General features: G+C 42.7%; 1 protein-coding gene and 1 pseudogene across 2 annotated transcripts; one reads left to right on the top strand and one right to left on the bottom strand.

Annotated features, from left to right (window-relative positions):
• The first annotated feature begins 786 nt into the window (after nt 1–786).
• Nucleotides 787–18,051, top strand: LOC114287938 (thylakoid lumenal 29 kDa protein, chloroplastic). Its single transcript, XM_082918689.1, has 10 exons — nt 787–977; nt 13,014–13,109; nt 14,041–14,125; nt 14,213–14,289; nt 14,387–14,437; nt 14,562–14,694; nt 15,369–15,475; nt 16,483–16,620; nt 16,950–17,084; nt 17,404–18,051. The coding sequence occupies exons 1-10, from the start codon at nt 867–869 to the stop codon at nt 17,512–17,514; spliced, it is 1,044 nt and encodes a 347-aa protein (XP_082774815.1). The 5' UTR covers nt 787–866; the 3' UTR covers nt 17,515–18,051.
• Nucleotides 18,052–18,314: 263 nt separating this feature from the next.
• On the bottom strand, nt 18,315–25,086 carry LOC114302893 (serine--tRNA ligase, chloroplastic/mitochondrial-like; annotated as a pseudogene). The gene is made up of 9 exons (XR_014362910.1): nt 25,038–25,086; nt 24,872–24,955; nt 24,180–24,253; nt 23,987–24,079; nt 22,694–22,873; nt 19,776–19,933; nt 18,921–19,055; nt 18,721–18,814; nt 18,315–18,643 (listed from the first exon to the last, which is right to left on the bottom strand). The product of XR_014362910.1 is annotated as a serine--tRNA ligase, chloroplastic/mitochondrial-like (transcript).
• Nucleotides 25,087–25,867: the final 781 nt, after the last annotated feature.

Genomic DNA, 25,867 nt, shown 5'->3' with positions numbered 1-25,867 from the left:
ATTTTATCTTTCTAACAAAGCCTAAGAATCGGAAGAATTAACGTGTTTAACATGATATCTAAACTTGTTCCAAAAAAAAAAAAAAAAAATGATGCCTAAACAATGTGACAACATTATACAAACTAGCGGATCGTATACGTAATGTGTATGTAATTTAAAAATATATAATAGTCTAAGAATAATGATACACAAAAATGCACATATAATATTTATTGCTCATGTGGTAAGGTTGCCAAACTCATGATATTGGTTTCAAGTCTTGTCCTCTTCTTTTTTAAATAAACATCAGCTACAGGGTATTTTGGAAAAATTCAAAATATGTGACACAAAAGTATAACACCATCGTAGGCCTTCCCTTTATATAAAAAAATAGATTACTTAAAAATAAAAATGTTATGAATCCACCATTATCAACTTACAATTTATTTCGAATGTGTTTGTTTGATGAAAATATTTATTCCGAATGTATTTGTGTGATGAAAATTAAATTGATAAAGTATGGGATTCATGAATAGAATGAATCTAAATTATAAAAAAAAAATTCTAAATAAATTCTGAGTTATTAAGTCCTAATTTGTAGTGTTGTTGGGTTAAAAAACCTAAAAGGCTGAATTGAGTCCCAAAAAAAAAAAATCTATAGACCAAGTGCCCTTTCCCTTTTTATTTTTGTGTGTAAACGAATCATTGAGTCGGGTCGGATAGAAACTCAACAGCAAAGAAGTCTCAGGAATCAAACCCATGGGACCCAGTACATACCAACTGAAATTGGATAAACTCACTCGCACTCTCCACAAACACAAAATTGCCTGCAAAGACACAAACAAACACCATTGAAGAAAGAAAGGAAGAGAGAGAAGAGTCGGGAAATGGGGATTGTCTCTTTTATCTCAACCGTTCCTTCTCTGCCTACACTCCCTCTAGTTCCATCTCCTCCCACCATTACCACATCTGCTGTACCCAGCTACCCTATTCATGCTGTAAGTCCATTCATTTTCTTCACCTATATATATATATATATATATATATGGGTGTTATGTAACTTAGTAACCACTCTTTATATCCATGTTTAATTTCTCAAAGTGCTTGAGGTTCTTATTCAAGCATTGTTTGAATGTTGTGCAACCAGGATAGAACTATGAGAAGCCTATGGGGCCAATGGCCCTATTTGTGTGAAAAATTCTGTTTGTCATAGCACTTTTTAAAATATATATCTTATTTCATAAATGACATGGATAGGCCCATAAGGCTTACAGCCCACAGCAAACAACCCCAAACCCATCGCTTGGGACCCATAGCATAACCCGGCTGGCAAAGCCCAGGACAGCTGGAGGCCATCTGGGCATGGAGGGCCAATGACATTCGGGCACATGGCAGGTGAAACACTGGCCACATCAGCAGACAAAGATCTGCAGAGTTATTGCCACAACACATCACCATTAATGCGGCCCATCACAGCATTTAATACGACAACACCTCTCCATCGGAACAGAGCCCCCTCACCCTGAACAAGGTAAGCTACGGTACAGGCTTTCGGCGGAAGGGGGCACATCGCAAGGGACAGTGAAATGATTACCAAAGGATATAAGCAAGAATCGAAGACAAGAGGAAGGTAAAGCTTTTCTATCTCTCTCTCTCTCTCTATATTTCCTTCTTCCTCTACTGATTTGCTCGCCGGAGGGTTCACTGGGGGACTACCCCGTTCCCTTTTGGACTTGTTTGCAGGTCATCTGGTGGAATCATCCACCTGGATCAGAACTTGAAGAGCTTGGACCAGCCCGACCCATCCACCCAGGACGAACTGCATCATCAGTTGGCGCCGTCTGTGGGAACTTGTGGTTTATTCGTGCGCTAGTTGTGTTCACTATCGCCGGAGCCCCCCTTTCTCCCCGTTATCTTTTCCTCTCACCCGTCCAGGTGTATGGTCACGACTAGATCCATGGCTTCTCACCATAATACCGCCGATCATCAAACAGACCCTCCCCATCCAAACAACCCACCACAGTACATCATCGAACTTACCAACAGCATTAACCACATGGCCGAGCAAAACCAGGCCCTGATCAGTGCTTTACTCCAAAGAAACCTCCCCGCTCCACCTCCAGATATTCCACCTAACCAAGAAAGAACCCCAGTCCACACTGCTCCACAACCCCCTCCGCTCAACCCAGAAGGTTTACAACCTCCTCCTCCTCCACATATGAGCCTACTACCTCCACCCCCATGCCCGTCAGTCGTGGCACTAGCCCCTGAGGGGGAAGCCAGCAGCGTCCATCCTCCATTGACCGACCATGGCGACAACATTCCCCTCTGGGACGCTGAACTCCGAGTTATGAAGCTCCAACTACAAGGGGTCATGCAGAACATTCAGCACAAGCCCTCAGTCACCGCCAACTTGCCTTTTGTTGCCTTCATCAGGGACAAACCATTGCCCGTCAAGTTCAAAATGCCCACCATTGACTCTTTCGATGGCACGACGGACCCAGTCGACCATCTGGAAACCTACCGCACCCTCATGATCCTCCATGCTTTTCCTGATGAGATCATGTGCCGAGCTTTCCCCGTGACACTGAAGGGATCAGCTCGGTTGTGGTTTAGCCAGTTACCGGCGGACTCCGTCTCCACCTTTCAACACCTCAGTGACTCTTTCTTGAGCCATTTTATCGGAGCCCAGCGTCAGAGACGCCCAGCCACCCCAACTCCTTAACATTCGTCAGACCGAGGGGGAGTCGCTCCACAGTTTCGTCACCCGCTTCAACACCGAAGCCCTTCAAGTAGCGGAGAACGACGACAAGGTCATCCTCACGGCTTTCATGGCCGGCCTACGGTCGTCCGATTTTCTTTTCTCCCTCTCCAAAAACCCTCCAACCACCATGGCAGCCCTACTATCCAAAGCCCAGAAGTACATGAATGCTGAAGATTCCCTGGCCGCTCGGCAGGAGCCAATCACTAAAAATCCGACCCCCAGAGACAAGAGGAAAGACTCAGAACCCAGGACCGCCCAGTATAATAGCCAAACACCCCACTATAATGACCGACCCCACCGAGCCGACCGGTCGGCTCCGACCCCACCGCCTAGTCGGTTCGAGCGGTACACACCACTCAACTCTCCCATGGAACACGTCCTCAATCAGATCCAGCGGGACTACCCCCTCAAGTGGCCCCTGCCTTCACGAAACCCTTCCAATCGGAAAGATCAGTCCAAATACTGCCGTTTCCACCAAGACCATGGCCATACCACCGACAAGTGTATTAACCTCAAAGATCAGATCGAGACCTTCATACGTCAGGGCCGCCTCAGCCGATTCACAGACACCCGCCCTCAGCAGAGGTAAAGAATCGACCTTCCCAGGAACAATCGCCGGCATACACCACCCCGAAACCAAGCCGCACCTAACCAAGGCCATGATCGCCCACCGCCACAGCCTCGACCTCCAGGCAATCCCCCTCTACCAGTCGGAGAAATCAGAGTCATTTCAGGTGGCCTTGCTTGCGGGGGACCATCCCACTCGGCTCAGAAGGCAGAGCTCAGAAAAATAAGGCTGGGCTCAGACAAAGCAGTGGCGACGGTGGACCGACCTTCCAAACAGTCAAAACAATGGGCATCACCTTCACAGACATCGACTGTGCAGGAGTCCGTTACCCACATGATGACCCCCTTGTCATTTCCGCCATCTTCTCCAACTACAAAGTCAGACGAGTCCTCATAGACAACGACAGCTCTTCAGACATCATCTTCCTCAATTGCTTCTGCCAGCTCAAGATTGGAGAAGAAAGCTTGTCTCCTTTCCAAACCCCTCTGGTCGGTTTCACCGGCGACCGTATGACCTCCATTGGCTCCATCGATCTACCTATAACCATTGGCGAACACCCGAGGCAGACCACTAAGTTGCTCACCTTCCTTGTGGTCGACTGCCCCTCTGCTTACAACATCATCCTTGGCTGCACAGCCCTAAACGCCTTCCAAGCCATCACATCCACCTATCGCCTTGCCATTAAGTTTCCTACCGATCTCGGCGTCGGAACTGTCAAAGGAGAACAGACCGTGGCCAGGGAGTGTTACGTCGCCTCACTCAAAGAAGTCAAGCTGAAAGAGGCCATGATCATCGAAGGGCTTGACGTCCGAGACGAGGACGAGCTGGTCAGAGGAGAACCTGTGGAGGAACTTGTTGAAGTTAACATTGATCCCACCAACCCAATAAAAACTGCCAAAATCGGCAGCCAACTACCTTCCCAAGCCAAGGCCGACCTTACCGCTCTCCTGACCGAGCACAGAGATGTATTCGCCTGGACCCATTTAGACATGGCAGGCATTGACCCCTTCTTCATAACCCATCGCCTCAGCATCAAACCCCACTTTCGACCCCACCGCTAGAAACAACGCATTTTCCATCCGGAGCGCAACACTCTTATAGCCGCAGAAGTTGACAAGCTCCTCGAGGCCCAATTCATCAAAAATGTGGACTACCCTAGATGGTTGTCCAATGTGGTCCTCGTCCGCAAACACAATGGCAAATGGCGACTCTGTGTCGATTACTCTGACTTGAACCGAGCTTGCCCCAAAGACAGCTACCCCCTTCCCCGCATAGATCTGCTGGTCGACGCCACGGCCGGTCATCAAATGTTCAGCTTCATGGATGCCTTCTTTGGGTACAACCAAATCCTGATGCACACATCTGATCGGGAACACACATCATTCATTACCGACCGAGGTACCTACCACTATTGTGTAATGCCATTCGGGTTGAAGAATGCTGGGGCCACCTATCAATAGCTGGTTAATACCGTTTTCCATCACCAAATAGGCCGGAATATGGAAGTCTACGTCAACGACATGCTAGTCAAAAGCAAATTTTCCTCCGATCATGTCACTGACTTACGAGAGACCTTCGCCACCTTGCGCAAGTACCAGATGAAGCTCAATCTAGAGAAGTGCGCCTTCGGCGTAGGATTTGGAAAGTTTTTGGGTTTTATGGTCAGTCAGCGCGGCATTGAAGCTAACCCTGAGAAGATCAAGGCCTTAGTTGAGATGCAGTCACCTAGGACGGTCAAAGAAGTTCAAAGACTCATCGGCTGAGTGGCGGCTCTCAACCGCTTCATTTCCCGTGCAACAGATAAGTGCCTACCATTCTTCAAAATTCTTCGGCAGACTTTTGAATGGACAGCTGAATCCGAAGAGGCCTTCCAACAGTTAAAGCAATGCATGGCCAATCCTCCCCTTCTTTCACAGGCAATCACAGGCGAGCCCCTCTTTCTCTACTTAGCAGTGTCGAGCACCGCAGTCAGTGCAGCTCTCCTCAGAGAAGATGGCTCAATCCAATGGCCGGTCTATTACATCAGTCGGGCTCTCAGGAGAGCGGAGCAGAACTACCCCTTATTAGAAAAACTGTCCCTGGCCTTGGTCATTGCCTCCAGACGACTTCGCCCATACTTCCAAGCCCACTCCATAGTGGTCCTGACCAACCTGCCCCTGAAAAAGGTCATGCAGCAACCAGAACTCTCAGGCAGACTAATGCAGTGGTCAGTAGAACTCAGCCAGTTCGACATCTCCTACCGCCCTCGGACAGCAATTAAGGGGCAAGTTGTAGCAGACTTCATCCTGGAGTTCACCAATCCGGCCCCGACCACTACCCCTCCACTCCCACCAACTCCAACAGAGCTAGAAGATCCTCATTCTTGGACTCTCAATGTCAACGGTTCGTCTCACAGAGAAGGAAGTGGGGCCGGCCTCATCCTCACCTCCCCCGAGGGCGGCTATTTCAAATGTGCCCTCCGTTTCTTGTTTGAAGCAAGCAACAATGAGGCCGAGTATGAGGCATTGATAGCAGGACTCCGCCTTGCCAAGGACATTGGTGTCAGCCACCTCCGAGTATTCAGCGACTCCCAGCTCGTCGTCGGTCAGATGACGGGGGACTTTGATGCCAAGGAAGACACAATGCGAGCTTACAGGGATATGACACTCCCCCTTGTTCGCCTCTTCAATACCTTCCACATCAGGCATATACCTCGGGCGGAAAACTCCAAAGCAGATGAGATAGCTCAGCTGGCCTCTGCTGACCATCCTAATCTCAGCCATGATGTCTGTCTCGAATACCTACACCACCCGGCCATTTCACTTGACCTACAAGCTATACAGTTCATCCAAAACGAACCCATCCCTTGGGCATCCGACATTCTCCTATTCTTGACCACAGGGGCACTCCCAGATGACCAACAGCAGGCAGCCAAAGTCCCATCCCGAGCATCCAATTACATCATTGTCGATGGTATATTGTACAAGCGCGGTTTTTCCCGACTATATCTACGGTGCCTCAATCCAGCTCAAGCAACTTATGTAATGCAGGAGATCTATGAGGGAATTTGTGGTAATCATTCAGGCGGCAGGTCCCTTACCCACAAGATACTCCGTACTGGGTATTTTTGGCCAACTCTTAATCAGGATGCAACCGATTTCGTGCTCAAATGCGATAAATGTCAACGTTTCGCCAACATCCCCCATGCTCCTCCTACAGAGTTAATCACACTCTGCAGCCCTTATCCGTTTGCCAAATGGGGGATCGACTTGGTTGGTTCACTTCCCACCGGTCGAGGCCAGACCAAGTTCGCAATTGTCGCCATTGATTACTTCACCAAGTGGGTCGAGGCCGAACCCCTTGCCACAATCATCGAGCGGAACACCACCAGGTTTATCTGGCAATCGATCGTTTGCCAATTTGGCATCCCTCAAGCCATCATCTCCGACAACGGCAAACAATTCGATAACGCGAAGTACAGAAAATTTTGTGCAAATCTCCAGATTCAACCATGCTTCTCTTCCCCCGGTCATCCCCAAGCAAATGGCCAAGTCGAGGTCACCAACCGTTCTCTTCTGAAAATCATCAAAACTAAGCTCGAAGCTGCTAAAGGCCTTTGGGCTGAGGAACTACCAAATGTACTGTGGGCTTACCGAACCACTGCTCGCACTCCTACTGGGGAAACCCCTTTTCGCTTAACATATGGCGCTGAGGCGGTTATTCCGGTAGAAGTCGGTCTGTCCACCCCCAGGGTTTTACATCCGGATCTCGCCTCAACCGAAGAGCTCCATCGAACAGACCTGGACCTCATCGAAGAGCTCAGAGAGACTGCTGCTGTCAGATTGGCTTCGTACCAGCAGAAAATGAGAACACACTACAACCGCAGAGTTCGACCACGAGAGTTCTCTGTGGGGGACCTTGTCTTGAGAGAAGCGACTCTTGCCACAAAGAATCTAACCAAGGGCAAACTGGCAGCCAAATGGAAGGGTCCCTACTTTGTGAAAGCCCGACCACGACTAGGCACTTACCGACTTCGAGACATGGAAGGCCGAGACCTCCCCCATCCCTGGAATGCCGAATATTTGAAGCGTTACTATCAATGAGTTCATACTTTTGTATTGTCAACATTGTTGTATTTTCCTCTTTAATACATAATGCAAATTCCGACCGAAGTTCTCAGCTTTTATAATTCAACTGTCTGTATGTCGCTCCCATGACACTTTCACTTGCAGCACTCAAAGCCTCGGCCAGACCGAGCACTCAAAGCCTCGGCCAGACCGAGCACTCAAAGCCTCAGCCAGACTGAGCACCCAAAGCCTCAACCAGACCGAGCACTCAAAGCCTCAGCCAGACTAAGCACTCAAAGCCTCAGCCAGATTGAGCACTCAAAGCCTCAGCCAGACTGAGCACCCAAAGCCTCAGCCAGACGGAGCACTCAAAGCCTCAGCCAGACGGAGCACCCAAAGCCTCAGCCAGACCGAGCACTCAAAGCCTCAGCCAGACCGAGCACTCAAAGCCTCAGCCAGACTAAGCACCCAAAGCCTCAGCCAGACCGAGCACTCAAAGCCTCATCCAGATTGAGCACTCAAAGCCTCGGTCAGACCGAGCACTCAAAGCCTCAGCCAGACCGAGCACTCAAAGCCTCAGCCAGACCGAGCACTCAAAGCCTCAGCCAGACTGAGCACTCAAAGCCTCAGCCAGACTAAGTACTCAAAGCCTCAGCCAGACCGAGCACTCAAAGCCTCGGCTAGACCGAGCACTCAAAGCCTCGGCCAGACCGAGCACTCATAGCCTCGGCCAGACCGCGCACTCAAAGCCTCGGCCAGACCGAGCACTCAAAGCCTCGGCCAGACTGAGCATTGAAAGCCTCAGCCAGACTGAGCACTCAAAGCCTCGGCCAGACCGAGCACTCAAAGCCTCAGCCAGACTAAGCACCCAAAGTCTCATCCAGACCGAGCACTCAAGGCCTCGGCCAGACTGAGCACTTGAAAGCCTCAACCAGACTGAGCACTTCAAAGCCTTAGCCAGACTGAGCACCCAAAGCCTCAGCCAGACCGAGCACTCAAGGCCTCGGCCAGACTGAGCACTTCAAAGCCTCAACCAGACTGAGCACTTCAAAGCCTTAGCCAGAACTGAGCACTCTATGCTGAGATCATCCTATCCACGAAATTTCGTAAAGCAGGACCACGTTTTTAACACTCAGTCACATTTTGAAACTTATTCACAATTCCAGGACCACGTTTTTACTTAGTTAGATTCCAAAGGTGTTCTCACGTATTTCATTTACTACTCAGATTATCTCCCACCCCACCCAGCTTGTTTCTCCAATCTCTTCTCTACAAGTTTACAATTAACCGTTTAGTTACGATTTGCAACCTACTTTTCTGTCCTCATCCATGGATTCTTCATCCGTACTTATTAAACTGGAAGTACTAACCCCATTCGAATATTATGTTCTATAATTTCATAATCCAATTTTTCAATAAACCACTATCATCCTTTCAATTTTCATACAAATCCAATCTCACTCTGCAGGGAGGAACTTTTAACTTAACTTTGCACGAAATTTTTATTGCACAATTTTTATGACCAGTTTTTATGACAAGACTTCATTCATTTTAGACAATACAGGCCAACACAGTCAACTGACAACATAAATGAAATTTTATTCATTTATAATGTGTACACAAGTTCATTACAATGAAACAAAAAAAAAAAAAAAAAACAAACACAGAGAGGGGGCTCTTCATCTCCCTTGGTTATTCCTCCTTACTGGATACAAGTTCTTCTTCTTCAATGCCCTTGTCCAGGGGGGTTTGGGCCACATCATCTTCACCAATCGTTACACTACTCAGGTCCCAGTCTGGGAAGAGCTCTTCAGCTCTGCGTTTGAACATCTTCCAACCGCTGTCCCAGAACTCAGCCATTTCGTGCTTGTAGAAGTCTGACTGCTGGAAGCTCTCAATAACTTCTGCCTCCGTCCTACCTCCAGCAGTCGTCCTTGATGGGCCCACCCCCCCAGATTCTTGCCCAGCCAGGTTCCTGGCGACTGCGGCATCTACTGCCATCTGAAATTCGGGAGACCCTTTGTATTGCTCCACTGCTGCGACGCACAGATCGGGGTAGGCCGCCCTCTCAGAAGCTGCCTTCGCCCTCTCTTCGTCCAGCTCTCTCTGTAGGGCCCCCTTTTAGCAGTCGCCGTTGCCCTCTCCTCTTCCATTCCCTTCTTCAGACTCTCCATCTCCGCCATCGCCTTCGCCTTCTCTGCTTCCAACTCCCTCACAAGCCTCCCATTCTCCTCCTTTGCTTTAGCGCGCTCATCCTCCAACTCCTTCAACAGATCTCCAATTCTGGCATCTGCCTCATCTTTTTGCCTGACCAGCTCTTCATTGCTGCTCATGGCCTCTTCATGCTGCTCGACCGCAACGGCGCAGGCTCTTTCAGACTCCTCCAACTTTTTCTGTTCGCCAGCCAGTTGGAACTCGAGCGACACGACCTTACGGCGTGTGTCCTCCAGCTCTAACTTGACTGCTTGCAGCTCAGCATGGGCAGCCTTCCAGTCGGCACGCTCCTTCTTCAACTTGGCCAACTGGGCCTTGGCCTCTTCAGCTTTTAGCTTGGCAGCCCCTGCTTTCCTTAGAAGGGCCCCTGCCAAGGTGGTTACCTCCATTTGGGCGGAGCATAACCCCCTCAGCAGGTCAGCCTCATTGAATTCGGATGCCGAGTGCAGGGTTGTCTCCTCCACAATCTTCACCAAGCGGTCTGCCCCCGCCCTGGCTGGGCCTTCTTCTCCCTCCAACCTTCCAGTTACTGCGCGAGCGTGATAGATTGCCGTGGCCAGACGGACCCCTCCTTCTTGGGGTGCAGGGCCCCTTTGGGTCTGCTCCCTCCCGCTCGGCTCAGCCTCAGTCAACCCAACTCCTACTTGCATTGTTGGGGCAGTCTCCACAACCTTCAGTGTTGGGGTGACCCCCACCACCTCTGGGGTATCCTTGGCCACAGGGGCCTTCACCTCAGCTAGGGCCACCTTAGCCCTCTTGGCCCCAAACTCATCTGTAGCTCCCTCTGGGGCACTCCTCTTCTTTTTCTTATTTTTCTTCAGAGCCTCCCCCTCCTTTCTGGCCTGTTCTTTTACAGGATCTACTGGGGGCGGTCTTGGCTCAAAACTGCTTAAGTCCTTCCCCCCTAGCGGCCTTGGGCGCGGTCGGATCCTCTCCCGCGCGATCGGTTGAAGCGGTCGGTCTCCTCGCGTTTCCTTCAACTTCGTGGCTTTGGCAAGTATGGCCTGATCCTCTACTTCCTGAACTTCTCTTCTCGCCTCCAATTCTGCTCGGTCGAGGTCCCCACCCCTCGGCTGCGGTCCCAATCCTGCCTCAAACAATGTGGACGGCTGAACAAGCTCGTCCCATTTGGCCTTCTCTCTCCCCCTCCACTCCTTCACCCTCTTTACCCTCTCTTCCGCCGCTGCCCCCGGTCTTGGCTCCATCGACCTAATGGGCACCTTCCAGATGGTGCGCACTCCCAGTCCCCCATTGGCAGATACGTAGAACCACCGTGGCCGCCATCCCTTGATCGATGTCGGCAGCCCCGCCACTAACCCCTTCCCCATCACTGCCTGTAGGGTGACCCACGTCTCTTGCTGCCCCGAAGCCTTATAACAGGAAAAGAACTCGTCTACCGCCATGGCTTCCCCTCCATTCGCCTTGGGCCACGCGCTAGCGCAGGCCAGCAGAATCTTCCATGCATTGGGCATCAATTGCCCCGGTGCTACCTCCAGACGGTTCAGTACGTCAACCACCACTTGGGGCAGTGGCAACCTCAGCCCACCTTTTAGCTCCTCCTCGTAAAGGGAAAACTCCCCTGGCCTGGCACCAGACAGCCTTTCCCTTGATGTTGGCAGCAATAACTCCACCTCAGCCGGAATCTGGTATTTTTCCCTGATAGCCTCCAAATCCGCCGCAGTAATTGTGGATTTGTCAGCCTTAGTGTGCCACTGATCCGGCTCTACCTGGCTTATTGGCCTTGGAGCCACTATCAGGGCCGACGCCTGCGATTGTCTCACCGGTTCCCCCACCCCCACCATTCGTGTCTCCGTCCTATATCGCGCTGCTAGCTCCTCTGCATCATCGTCTCCCAGGGGGTCCACCCTCACATTCCCCACTTCTTCTTGTGCCATTTTCTAGGGTTTGCTTACGAATCACTTCTGACGCAGGAGCAAGGAAGTTGAGAAAATGTTGCAAAGGTGTGTCGTGCGCAATGAAGGAATTAACACTTGGGTATTTTGAGTTTTTGTAAAAAGGTAGGTGAAACGAATTATACCAAAAACCCACGGTTTACCCGTATTCCATGGATCCAAATTAATTTTCGCTCGTTTAAAAACCTTTCAAATCAACCGCCAAAACCGCCTTTTCAAAACCCCCCCTCGTGACCTATCGTTTCATTTATGCTCCAACGCTTCACTTCCCCCATGATATTGCCACGTGTATGGCCACGATGCACTGTCCCCTCCCATTACCCTGTCCTTTCCATTTCACATCATCACATGGCACGCCCCTCTTTTTTTTGAGCCCCGCGCCGTCCTAGTCGGCAGGCCCCACGCTCGGGCCCCCCCCGCTCGGCCACCCTTGCGGTCGGCACGCCTCACGGTCGACCCCTCTCGCTCGGCCACCCTCACGGTCAGCTCCCCCCGCTCGGCCACCCTTGCGGTCGGCACGCCTCGCGGTCGGCACGCCTCGCGGTCGGCACGCCTAACGGTCGACCTCTCTGCTCGGTTCGCACTTCTCTTCCTTATTACTATTCCCTTCATTGGACTAAAGCTGCACTCGGAAATGGGGGACTACTGACATGGATAGGCCCATAAGGCTTACAGTCCACAGCAAACAACCCCAAACCCATCGCTTGGGACCCATAGCATAACCCGGCTGGCAAAGCCCAGGACAGCTGGAGGCCATCTGGGCATGGAGGGCCAATGACATTCGGGCACATGGCAGGTGAAACACAGGCCACATTAGCAGACAAAGATCTGCAGAGTTATTGCCACAACACATCACCATTAATGCGGCCCATCACATCATTTATTACGACAACACCTCCCCATCGGAACAGAGCCCCCTCACCCTGAACAAGGTAAGCTACGGCACAGGCTTTCGGTGGAAGGGGGCACGTCGTAAGGGACAGTGAAATGATTACCAAAGGATATAAGCAAGAATCGAAGACAAGAGGAAGGTAAAGCTTTTCTATCTCTCTCTCTCTATATATATTTCCTTCTTCCTTTACTGATTTGCTCGCCGGATGGTTCACTGGGGGACTACCCTGTTCCCCTTTGGACTTGCTTGCAGGTCATCTGGTGGAATCATCCGCCTGGATCGGAACTTGAAGAGCTTGGACCAGCCCGACCCATCCACCCAGGACGAACTGCATCATCAATAAATAAAATGGATAAGACATATATCTCATTAGTCTCTGATCTTCCATTCTCTTTTTATTTTCTACCAAATAAATTTATTCATCAGAGATTGTTTCTATGGTATTTGAATTTTTTTTAGGTGTATATATAATTTATATATTGTATTGTACATACATATACATATGTGTTTGTACATATGGTGAAAAAATATTATTCGTTTTCTGGCCCTCTAGTGATTGAAATCTTTGTTCCGTCCCTGTGTGCAACCAATTTTGTTGGGTTTTGAACATTTCCTGTGTGTTTGTATGTGTGACCAGAGTACAATTAGCTGTAAGATTGAAGCTGATAATGCTAGTGAGACTCAATTTGGTCGAAGAGATGTTCTTAAATGTTTTGGGGCTACCATTGGCATGGTATGACTAATCCATTATGTTCTTTTGTGTTTTGCAACCTCCCTGTTTGATATATAATGCCTACAAAAATAGCTGTTACCTTTTGTTAGCTTGAGACTTGTTTGTTTGTTTGTTTGTTTAAGTTTGAGAGAAGGATGGTTATGTTTGAGTAATTATGAATCGGCGAAATGGGTAATGAAAAAACTCAAACATTAATTGAGTTGCTAGGGTCCAATAAAATTCATAAACTTGTTTTTGAATAGATACATTTTCCAAATGTTGCCACTTGCAATGAGAGAGAAGTTATGTGAATTTAATTGAGCACAGATGATGAATAGCTAAATGCATAGGAGGGGAGGAGAAATAAATAGCTGAGGTAAATGCAACAATAATCTTAACAAACAGTGCAATTTCTCTGAAACAACACCAAATTTACTAATAGTCCTAGATGGCATTAAATGCATGTGTGGCCCAAATGAACAGGTGAATTACATCCCACTAAGTTTAACTAAATTGCAATCTTGGAATATCTGTACAGATTTTAAATCCAATTTCAGTGTAAGAGTTACATGCCGTGCCATGAAAATAATTTGTGGTTTTCCGCAAGTACGTTGGATTTACTTTGCTAATTGTTGTAGCTTTTGGGCTTAGTTCCCATTTTATGTGCCAATCTATTTTCTTTGATGGTTACCAAATGCATACCCAGGATAAGGGCCTAAAATCACAACATTTACTTCGTTATTGAGATTCCAAGTATGTGTTGGCAAAAAGATTCATGGGAAGAAAGTAATTATTTTGATTAGCTTTTTTAACAATCTAACAATAATATGCACTTTTCACTCATTCAAACCATGTAGTAAAGATATTTCTTGATTCATCTATCTAAATAAATATACAATTCCATGAGTTGGAGTGATGTGATAATGATTTTTTGTCAGTTGTCTCTCCATAGGAAATAATAGCAAGCTCTGGCTCATTTGTTGAAGAGGCTTATGCTGCTGATCTGATACAACGTAGGCAGCGTTCTGAGTTTCAGTGTAAACTTTCCAACCATTTAATTTCCTTCATATACATGAAACATTGCCGATGTCTACTGAATTGAATTAACATGTTTTCTTTGACAGCAAATGTCAAGGTGACCCTTTCTGCAGCTATAAAGGTAAATCCTACCATGATTCTTAATGATAGTACTGATCTTTATGTATTGCATATTTAGACCCATTTTTACAGATTTACATTAAGTTTACTAGACTTTTAACCTGCAATGCCGTTAATTGTTATTCCTGTGTCTGTTTCAGGGAAACCCAGATCTCATTCCATATGGAGATCTTGGATCATGGATCAAGTTGGTTTAGGATTCAAAATTTCCACCCTTTTTTGTTTTTTTTGGGTGCATCTTTGGCTTAACTGATTCAACTCCTTGCTGAAATGTTACCTCGATTTTCTTCTTGTCCGTGATCTTTTCTTGTTTGAAGCTTAGAGATTAGAAGACCAGAGAATAAGGGGCTCTCTGCTGCTTTGAATTTACTAGAGGAAGCAAAGAAGGAGATAGATTTATATTCCAAGTGCGGTCCTATTTCATTTGCAGATCTCATCCAGTACGCAGGTTAGCATATCAAATTTATCACGTTTTCCCAATAATTCTTTTACCAATATATTCATTATGGTAATTTAGTGAGAGCAAATCTGTGGCAGATGAATAGACCATAGCATGCGCGCAATTGCACATGGGTGTGTGCTCATAAAATTAACAATGTAAGGTTGGGGAGTGTATTAGAAGGAAATAAGTGACTGTATATGGAATATACAATAATAGCTTATCAAAGAGGTGGTTCATCATTATCTCATTACTGATGATTTTATTTTATTTTCAAGTCAACACATAATATCAAGGCCAAACTATAAGCAAACTTCTGTCACCACTTAGTGAAACAATATTCTGAAACAATTTGTTTCAATATTATTCACATCCCTTTTCTATTTTACTTGGCTTTACTGTAGTCAACTATTTCAAAGGACTTACCAAATGCTGATGGGTAATGCAGACTTGGTCATGTGTAGAATTTTTAATACATATGTTCTCCACGTAATTTCTCAAAAAAATTGAACACAAAATAAAACTGCGCACAAGGTATCGTATTAAAATACTATGGTAAACTCATTTCAATTGCCATGAGGAAAAATAAATTCATCTGAGAATCTATCAAAGACAATGAATTCATTTGTTTGAATTTGGTGATTGAAAGCTCCTGACCCAAATTTTTTTTTTATTCAATGCAGGACAAAGTGCCATAAAGTCTACCTTTCTGGCTTCTGCCATCCGTAAATGTGGTGGGAATGAAGAGAAAGGAAGCTTATTATACACTGCTTATGGTTCCAATGGACAGGTTAGTTTCTTGTATTGTGTTATGTTATATGCTCGCTCACAACTTTAGTCTTGTTTTATAGACTAGTACGTTCAAGTGGCAGTTTTTTTTTTTTTTTTGTCATATAAGCTCACCAGATATAGATATACATAAGCTCCCCCTTCCCCCACCATCAGCTTTATGTTATCAATTGATCCAATTTCCGCATGCAATTCTATCAGGTTATGCCTTTAAGTTATAGACGAGTACAAATTCTCAAATTATGTGGCTGTTTTCTATATGCTAATAATTTTTGGGATGTATAAAGTGCTACAGACAGTTAGACACCATGAAAAGACTAGAGAATAGGATGTTTATGGTTCAACTCAGCTTTGAATGCTTATGAGAGTCAAGCCAAGGGATTGGATAACTGTCAAACTATTGTATTGTATGTCAGTTGCATAGAGAACTGATGAATACATCTTTTTACTTGGGATGCAAAGGATTTTACATGATCATGTTCCTATGTTGCAAACAGTGATGCAAACAGCCAATATGGCAAAATGAGAACAAGGAAGTCATGCGTAGGTCAATCATTTATTTCACAAGACTGCATCAACACAAAGTATATCATCTTTTAAGTTGCAAGCCTGTGCTGCTCCAATTGCTTTGTGTAGCCTTTGATAATACAGATGTCTCTGTCAGACATTAAAAGGATGTGTTTTCTTGAGTGCATTACTTCACAGTAATGTGCAGTGTCGTATATCATCAGTTTGTATACAAGTTAACTTGTTTTGTAATTCCGTTTCATTTTTGGTGAAGAAACTCATGTTTCATAAATAATGTTGACCTAGCTGTTTAGCTGGTCCTTTACATCAAATTAGCTTCCCAAGACAGTTTTCAGAGTTGAATCTGTGCAAAGTAGCATTTAGTCTATATGCCTCTGTTTATACACACTTTGTATCTGTTTTCCGTAATGCTTTACCTCTCATGCAATATTATGAAGGGAGCTGTGGATGTAATGCATACGATTGTCTTCATGCTTGCAGTGGGGCTTGTTTGATAGGCAATTTGGGAGGTTCGATGCCCAAGAGCCAGATCCAGAGGGGAGGGTTCCCCAGTGGGAGAAAGCAAGTGTTCAGGAAATGAAAGATAAGTTCTCAGCTATCGGATTGGGTCCCCGCCAGGTAATTCCTTCTAGGAAAATGTTATTTTTGCAATTAAAATGATAATGTTATGTGGCAGTGATAGTTTTGTAATTAAATATCATCTTGATGGGGTTTTTATTTTAAAATAATAGGCCTAAGTAAAACCACAACATTATGTTTTTTCCTATTTGTATATCAGTAAGCTTTCCTCAACAAGTTGTTGCAACTTCAACTGGCTCAGCTTGTCTTTGTTATCATATTCATTTATGCCAAATCCATGTTACTTGGAACTTCTTCTGATTAATTCATTAAAAATGTTCACTAACCCAATTCTTCTTCCTCTTTTTTTTTTTTTTTTGGCTGGCCAGTTAGCTGTTATGTCTGCATTCTTGGGTCCTGATCAAATGGCCACTGAGACCTTATTGGCCACAGATCGAGATGTTGCACCATGGGTTGAGAAATACCAACGAAGCCGAGAAACAATCTCCCAAACTGACTATGAGGTTAACACCATTATTTCTTTTTTCTTATTTCATGAATTACAGAAGGTATGGAAACAAAATGGTTAGGGAAGTAAAAGATATCAACTTTTTTGCTCAAGGAAGAAAATTATGAAGTATTTTTTTTGGTTTGTGATGATATTTCAATCCAATATGTTTTGAAATCAACCGTCTTACAGCAAAAAACTAATCTACTAGGAAAAATTGATCATTTTGATCCGTAATATGACGTTGAGTTCATGATTTGTGTGTTCTTTGAAACTGCTTTATTGACATTTCATCTTTATAACTTTGCTGTGTGATTTGATTCTTTTCGTTTCAGGTTGACCTAATAACTACCTTTACAAAATTAAGTTCCTTGGGCCAACAAATCAATTATGAGGCATATACATATCCTGTTCAAAAAGTTGATTTGAGCAAGCTGAAACTATAGGATGGAAAAGCACATGGTTTTGTCTGGTAAGATGCCAACTCCAACCAGCATATCATCAGTTTTCACAACAAAAAGATCACTCTTGGAGATTTCAAGGTTGAGCTGGGGTCAAATCCAAGAATCAGTAGCAGACTATTTATTTAAATTTTTTCATGGCATAGGTGGTTAACGTTGCCTGAGTGAAATAATTGTTTTATTTTGTAATCAGGACAGTTTGAGATGTATTGAATTGAAAGGGGGTTTAAAAAAAAAAACTACCATACCCATTTAGTGTACCTGTGGAGCACATCATTTTGGAGAATCTCTACCCTCCAATTAAAGGTTCTGCCAAAACTCAAGTAATTATTAGCTTTCATATATTGAGAAATATAGTCTCATTTGAATCGTGTTTCTATCATTCCAGGCAAGGGTAAATGTAACCACTTTAGTATGGCAGAGATGATAAACTAAAAAATTGAAAGTCCACAAAAACCTAAAATTTACCTGTTATTGATATATTGGATCAATTATGCATAAACATTGAGAGATTGACGAGGATACGACCCATAAAATTAGGAATGAATGAAATGGCGAAGTGCATTATGATTGTTGCGTGTTCATAGGATTCCAATAATTTGAATTTTTTTTACTAATTTTTTAATAATTTTATAGGATTATTATAAGACCTCGGATTCCCTTTAACTTAAATATTTTATTATTATTTTTTTCATAGTTTTATAGCTACAAGACCTATGACGATATGTGGGAATGTTGGTTGATTGAGAAAACATGTTCATAAAAATGAGTGTAATTGAAATAAATAAATAATTAATTAATCACCTGGATTTTGAAAAATTAATGTAATATTTAGTTTTCCTATCTGGATTTTGAAGTAATCACCTAAAGGCCACCCGTAAAGGGTCTTAATGGCTCAGGGATAACAATAGAACCATCTTCTTGTTGGTAATTCTCAAGTAAACATATGATCATCCGTGGAACAGCACAGGCAGTGGCATTTAATGTGTGCACAAACTGTGCTGCAGCAACATTGCCTTTTACCCTTTCTGGGATTTATTGATGATGCTTCAGGATGGTACCGAATTCCCAGCCGATGACTTTGATAGTCAGTACAATTTGATGCACTTGATATCTGTTCAAAAAATAATCAGTGAACGATACACACACGCACATGTATATACACGTTTACACAACACATTACTAACATACCTCACCAAATCGACCTAAGCCTGGCATCCATGCCTCCACATCAAATTTACGATAGGCAGGTGCACCTAAATCCTCTGAAGCCATATCTAGGGTTCTGCAAAGAAGCTCAACGTTTGAAGCACACATTGATACAAAAACAAAACCACACAAGTGAATATACATGTATTTATATATGTACACAAATGTATGTCAATACTTACTTAAAATGAAAGCCTAGAGACGAGAAGAGGCCCTCTTCAATTCCAATCAATTCCGCATGGTAAGAGTCACTTTCCTCTGGTCGGCAAAGGATGAACATCTCCAACTTGCTGAACTGGTGGACTCGATAAAGGTCTCTGCTCCAGAATACTCACCAATACATCAAATATGATACAGAACTAAGTATCAACAAAATCTGATATATGTAATAGTAGGATTATGAGCTCCCTTTATGTTCTTCCCCTTTTTGGTCAAGTGAAGCAAAAGAAAACAAAGCAAGGATACTTAACCACCACGAGTGGCATCTGCTCAGCAATGTGTGAAAGGTCCTATAAAGTAGATGATTAATGCCCAAATCATGGTTGACCAAGTTATATTTACATATTATGGAAAGAAGTCCTCGTCAAGCATAGTTATTCAGATCTAGCTAAAATAAAGCAGAATTTGATATCCTAAGATTAAGGCAAAAAATATTCATCATTTAAAACATCTAAAATTCTTCCAGGATGCTGTATTGGAAATGTGCATAATAGCACCTGTTAGACATATCCTCCATGATGAATTCCTGATCAATACAGGAGCACAAAACACATGCAGTCATTGCAATGGGGCTATCACATCAATCCCCAGAAATGGGGGAAATTTATATATACAAGCAAGAAAAGAAAGAGGAAGGGCTCCAACAAAAACAAAAACAAAAAAAAGTTTAATGCTAATTTCTATCCATCCATGAAAAAATGAACATTGATGATAAATTAATATTAGTTTAAGTGCACAGAATACAGAGACACCCACATAAATTGAATTGATGAGTTACAAGTATATTCCCTTGACAGAGTTACTTGCAGGTGATTTACCTTGTTGCAGCACCAGCATCAGTACGAAAACAATGGGAGAAAGCTACATACTTCAAAGGTAATGATGATTCAGCAAGAATAGAATCCATATGAATTCCCCCAACTGGAATCTCTGCAGTGCCAATAAGGCATTGATCACTACCCTCTATAGAATAAACCTGCAGCAGTTGGCAAATATATGAGCAAAATATTTGTCTACGGCTTTTGAAAGATCAAATATCTTCCCTTAAGTATTAGTCACAAAGCCCAACCCCCACCTCCCACCCCCCACCCAAAAGAAAAGGCCCAAACAACACAAGCTTTAAAAAAAATTCTCATGTCCTGGTTCAACATGTTGGAACTCTAATTCTGCAAAACAAAAACTTGAAAACGAAAGGATAGAAGGCATTATCTACCCTCATAACAGCCACTCACAAAAATCAAACGTCTATGATTTGTTAAAAGCATAAACAATATATGAAAATCTACACAAAAAAAAAATTAAGAGCATTTTTTTGGGTTCATGTCCATGTTAACAACCAGAGTGAAGGCTAGACTAATGAGGGGAACAGAAGGATGTGCAACGGATGAAAATCCAAAATAAATTTTTAAAACAGTTGGTTAAACTACTGGTCACACCAGTTCAATTCAATGAAGGATCTAACCAGTTCTTAATAGTTATATATTCCAACCCAGGATAAATATGAAAGTGAAAGTGGAGTGAAAGCCAGCCCTTAGCAGGATCCAAAGACGTTCGATCTGGATATAAAAGTGAAGTTCAATCGTCGAAAGTGACCTCTCGTTTAGTCTAGTCTTCTTTTCTCTTTTGAGTCAGGTTCTTAAGACAGAATAGGAAATCGGGTTTTCTAAGTATATCCCTTCCGGCCTATCCTATTAAGTAAGTTAGTTCGAGATCGAAACTGAACCTGAGAGAGACTAGACTTCTAGTAACAGTAGGAGAGGTGAAACCGTTCCTTTTGAAACTTTCTTAAAACCCTATAATATGAGGCTCCCTTTTGCCCAGCTCGACACCTTGACACTGGATATGAAGCAATCTAGGAAGCACGGATACGGATACGGGATACAGATATGGATACGGATACGGATACGATACGTTACGGCGATACGACACGATACGGCGATATGACAAAATTTGAAAAACTAGGATACGGGTACGGCGGGGATACGTTCGTAAAAAATATTATTTTAACAATTTTTAGTAATGCAGTATGCATAAAAATAAAACTTAAAGCAAAAGACAACTTGATAAAGAAGAAAGATTCCTACAAAACTAAGAGTCTTCAAGGTCAATAGTTTCAACTTGTTCCCCTTCATCAGTGAATATCACAAGACCTTAGCTAAAGCCAAAGCCAAAAAACCATTCTTAAATAAAAATTTCAGCAAATATACTTTTTTAAGTCATCAATGATAGCCTAGGAAGCACGGATACGAATATGGTGATATGGGGATGTGGATATGGCGATATGTCAAAATTTGAAAAAGTATGATACGAGTACAGCGGGGATACATTCATAATTTTTTTTTTTTTTTTTTGTGATTTTAATAATGTAATATGCATGAAAATAAAACTTAAAGTAAATTAATAAATAAAGAGAGGGATTCCTATTAACCTAAAATTGCTTAAACATTCATAAAACATTCAAAAATAAAAGCAAAAGCAAATACAAATTAAACATCATCCTTACATGCCAACACCAAAAAAAGAATGAGAGCAGAGAGAAGAAACGTGAGAGAGTGAGAAAGCGAGAGAGAAGTGAGAGAGACAACAAGGATACATCAATTTGACAAATTCTATTACTTAAGCTCTCACTATATTCCTCTTATGAAAGAACTAAACAAAATATTATAAGTAATATGTAACTTCGAGTATCCGATACTTCAAAATTAAGTATCCGATACTTCAAAATTAATAAAAAATTAATTAAGAAGTATCCGATACTAAGTAGTATCTGATACGTATCCGCGAGTATCCGAGGAGTATCGGTATCCGATAAGTATCCGATACGGATACGTCACCCTTTTTGAAGTATCCGTGCTTCATAGGAAGCAATATATTGAATATACTTCAGTCACTAGCATTTGAGATAAATGAAAAATTCTTATGGTTTATTATATGAAATCAGGGTTACTTAGAAGAAGCGGGTCTTCTTATGAGTCGAAAACTAGAGGGTGTGAATCTAGAAGAATGGAGTTGTCAATGATATCACTGGTGTGAAGAATGGAGTTGTGGGTTTTTTTTCCTAGCAATTGGAGCCCTCCCTTCACCACCCCATGGAGATGGTCTACAGGGTTCATAACTACTCTTACTACAGAACGCTTACCTAGCCAACACTTAGATCCGGCTCTACCCAAACTTTTCTGATTCACCCCAACATTCCCCACTTGTTGCGGAGCAGTTTTTGGATATCAAACGGATCTCCCCTGAAGGTAATTTTAATGTAGCTGATTTCCCGAATTTATAAAGCTTTTAAACATCACCCCTCTTGCATATTGAACAAGAATACTCATTAATGTTTAAGCACAAGCCAAAGGATTTCTCTATGAGAAAGTAGAAGTAGACACAGTTAAATTGATGGGTTAACATACGACCGAGCCCCAATAGCACAAGGTTGTCTTCTAGTGTAGGCTTGACAACCATATAGTAATCCAAATCACCTTGGATAGTAAATGTGAGGTCGCATTTAGGATCGACATCTCTGGTGAAGGTTTCAACTAAAAATGCTTGCGGATCGAACTCTCAGTCAAGAAGGGGAGTTCCATCAGCCCTTTTCCCTTCTATTTTGACTCAGTGACACACCGAATTCATGGTTACTATGGTCCAAATGGAAAATTAGCAACAATTTAATATTTGATGACCCATGCTAGATGAAGTATATTCATAAGAGACAGTTAGTATTCATAACAATATACCTACAAACCTGCATATTTTCTACACGAGGTTGGAAGGCACATTTTTCAACAACAGAAGATCTCATGATTTCCGAGGTTGCAAGAGGTGTAAAGCCCCTTCTCATGACTTGCGAGATTGTCCAATTTATAAAAGCCGTCTCTAGTAAAACTGCTTCAGTCTTCAGGTAGTAGAATTTTGATCCACTGACCTACACAACCATGAACAAGTAAGATAAACTATTTATTAAAGCCAAATTCTTTTACTTCTCATTTCCTTCTTGTTGCATGGAAGCCAAATATTCCACACTGACATAGTAGAAAATCAAGCTCTGCACTGAGTCAAACATAGCCAAGGTTGTGAACTAGAATCATTAGATTTCAACAGCTATACAAAAAGTGGTCCAACATCCTTTTTTTTCCCTTCTTTTGACAAGTGAAAAGTGTTCAGAGACATATGAGAGTCAATAATTCAGTAGATAAAAATGTTTGGGCCAACACAACGTGTAATGGAATTCAGCGTGAAGCTAATGAAAAGCAGATAAGTAAATTCTTTTGCAGTGCATTCAAAGTTCTATTTCAGGGAAATGAAAGCGAACACTCAAGGAATATACACCAACATTACTAATCAATTTGAGCTTGTCATTGACTTGTTCAATAGCCTGCAGCTTCCAGTCAGCATTATAAGTTGCAAGAGAATACTACCAACAATTCATCTAGGGATGTAAATAGATGATGGGAAATTTTGGCGAGCTTTTGAGATTTTTACAGAATATAAATTGGACATACAAGTTTTAAAAACTATCAGATTGAACAAATAAAATAGAAAGCTCAATGTGTTCAAATTCGAGTTGATATACTTTCCTCTCTGTTTGACTTCTAAAAAACACTTAGGCCTTGTTTGGTTTGGTTTTGAGAAACAAATTTTGAAGAAAATTTTCTAAAATTTTGTTTGGTTTAGTGATTTTGGAAAAAAAATTCCAAAATCACTTTGTATCTCCTACACATCAATCAACTACTTTTTCTCTCTCTTCTCTCCTTCTCAATCACTTTTTCTCTCACACATATCTACTCAACTACAACAAAATCTCAAATCATCCCATACTCCAAAAAATATACAACCAAACAAACTAAAAAAATTTCTAAACTCTTTCTCCAAAATTTTTTTAAAAAATTTATCTTCCAAAACCAAACCAAACAAGGCCTTAATCTCGGAAGTATTTACCCCATAAATAATTCATATTAAAAAACACTGCATAACAACTCTAAATCCTCCATATAAATGAGCTAGATATGCTAATACCTTAGTTGAACAGCAGAAATACCTCTGAAGCAGCATCAAAATCAATGAGATCTAGATCTCTCCCAAGTTGAAAATGATCTTTAATAGGGAAGCCAAACTCCCTAGGGCTACCAACCTATCAAAATGCAAGTAAAATGAAAAAGAAATCAGCAAGAAGAAACTAATAATTGCAAGGGAAAGAGTGATAGGGAGAAGGATCATGTGAAACAAAATACCATTTTTGTTGAAACAGAGCAATCTTCCCCTCCTACTGGAACATCCGGATGGGTCATATTTGTTATACGTTGTGCTTATTAGGGAAAATATGTGATTGCCATAAGTAAACTAATCAATGGGAATAAAAATTAATACAAAAAAATTAAATCAAAGATAATACAAGAATTTTTACGTGGTTCCCTTAATGTGAGGTACGTCCACGGAATTGAAATCCGATTCCATTATCAACCAAATAAGTTTCTAAACGATTACAAACGAGACATGAATAGTCTTACAAACCACCCTTAGGTAAATTCTAAATAATCACAAATAAACAAAAAGGAAAGACCTCACCAAATAGATGAATAAAAATTTTCAAAATCAGAGTTGAAGAAAACCCAAAATAATTAACCCAAAGCAAGTCGACCAAACAACCGAATAAGTACACTGATAATGCTTCAAAGAACCAACAAACCGAAGCAAAGGGAACTTCTGAAGATCAGCCGAACAACAGCACTAACTCACCCAATTTAATTCCACCAAATATGATGCACCAAGTGCTATCTCACCGAATTAATTGATCAAACTCTTAATTGTTTCCAAATTGAATTGGGTCTCCACAAATTAAATATAATATATAAAAATATATTATAATTAATACTAAACCAAATTAAACTCTTTTTCCAAAACTAATTGGGTCCCAGAGGTATACCCAACAGTGCTTCGTGCTGAAGCTCATCTGCAAGTATAAGCAAGTCTTCTTCCAAAGTAATAAGTCCTTCCTTTAGATTCTTTCCTAAAGAAAGATTATAAAAGGGCAGAATAAGATGACCTAAAGCAAAAGATTGAAAGAGTGATGTCAACTCCAAATTCTATACCTTCTTCTATTAGCTTTTGACGCTCAGAGGGTTACAGTTTTCCTTTCATCTTGTTTGCAACCACATTCCTTTCAGCACGAAGCCTTTCAACTTCCTGCTATCTGTGAATGACAATTAGCTAAAGTTGAGAATAAATATGCAGCATTTTAGACCAGCAAAAGAGAAGTGTGCTTTAAACCAACATGATTTGTCTAAGCATAAAACTTCATTTAGATGTTTCCTATTTTATAATGGGAAATGCCACAAACATTTGTAAGGCTCAGTTCCATTCTAGTTCAGTAAACAAGTCTGTAGCATGTTTTTTTTCTCCTACAGAGAGACAGAACAAACTGGTTTTTTCATTGATCAAAATTAGTCATGTGTGTCCACTGTTGAGTGCCTGTAACACAACTTTAAGACCCGTGGCTCAACTTAGGCTGAATCTTCTTAAAATGTATCAACCAATTGCAGGGTTAAGAAAGGTAGATTCACCCAAGGTGTAAGGCTTACAGAGGCTCCGAAATCTGTCAGTTATACATCACGCACAAATGTGAACAAGTCTCAACATGATTAAAGCAATGATGACCCATCAATAGAACAAATTTGGAACTTGCACATGTTAGCATACAATTGGTATATAATTCCATATGATGCACTTTCTTATCATGTGATAACAAAGATTGGCCACAAGACACAAATAATGCATCATGTAAGTAGATTAATTAGCACTTTCAACAACTCCCGTGAAAGTTGTACATTTTTATATATAAATAAACTTAATAGCGATGAGTCTTCTGGTTAATTCAGTGCCTATCTGATATCAACTCATGCAGAGAATTGGGGCTTTTTCT

Source organism: Camellia sinensis, chromosome 3, assembly GCF_055761805.1.
Source record: "Camellia sinensis isolate YWXY chromosome 3, ASM5576180v1, whole genome shotgun sequence".
NCBI lineage: Eukaryota > Viridiplantae > Streptophyta > Magnoliopsida > Ericales > Theaceae > Camellia > Camellia sinensis.
Note: the sequence above shows the minus strand (reverse complement) of the source record. Positions and strands in the feature narration are given on the sequence as shown.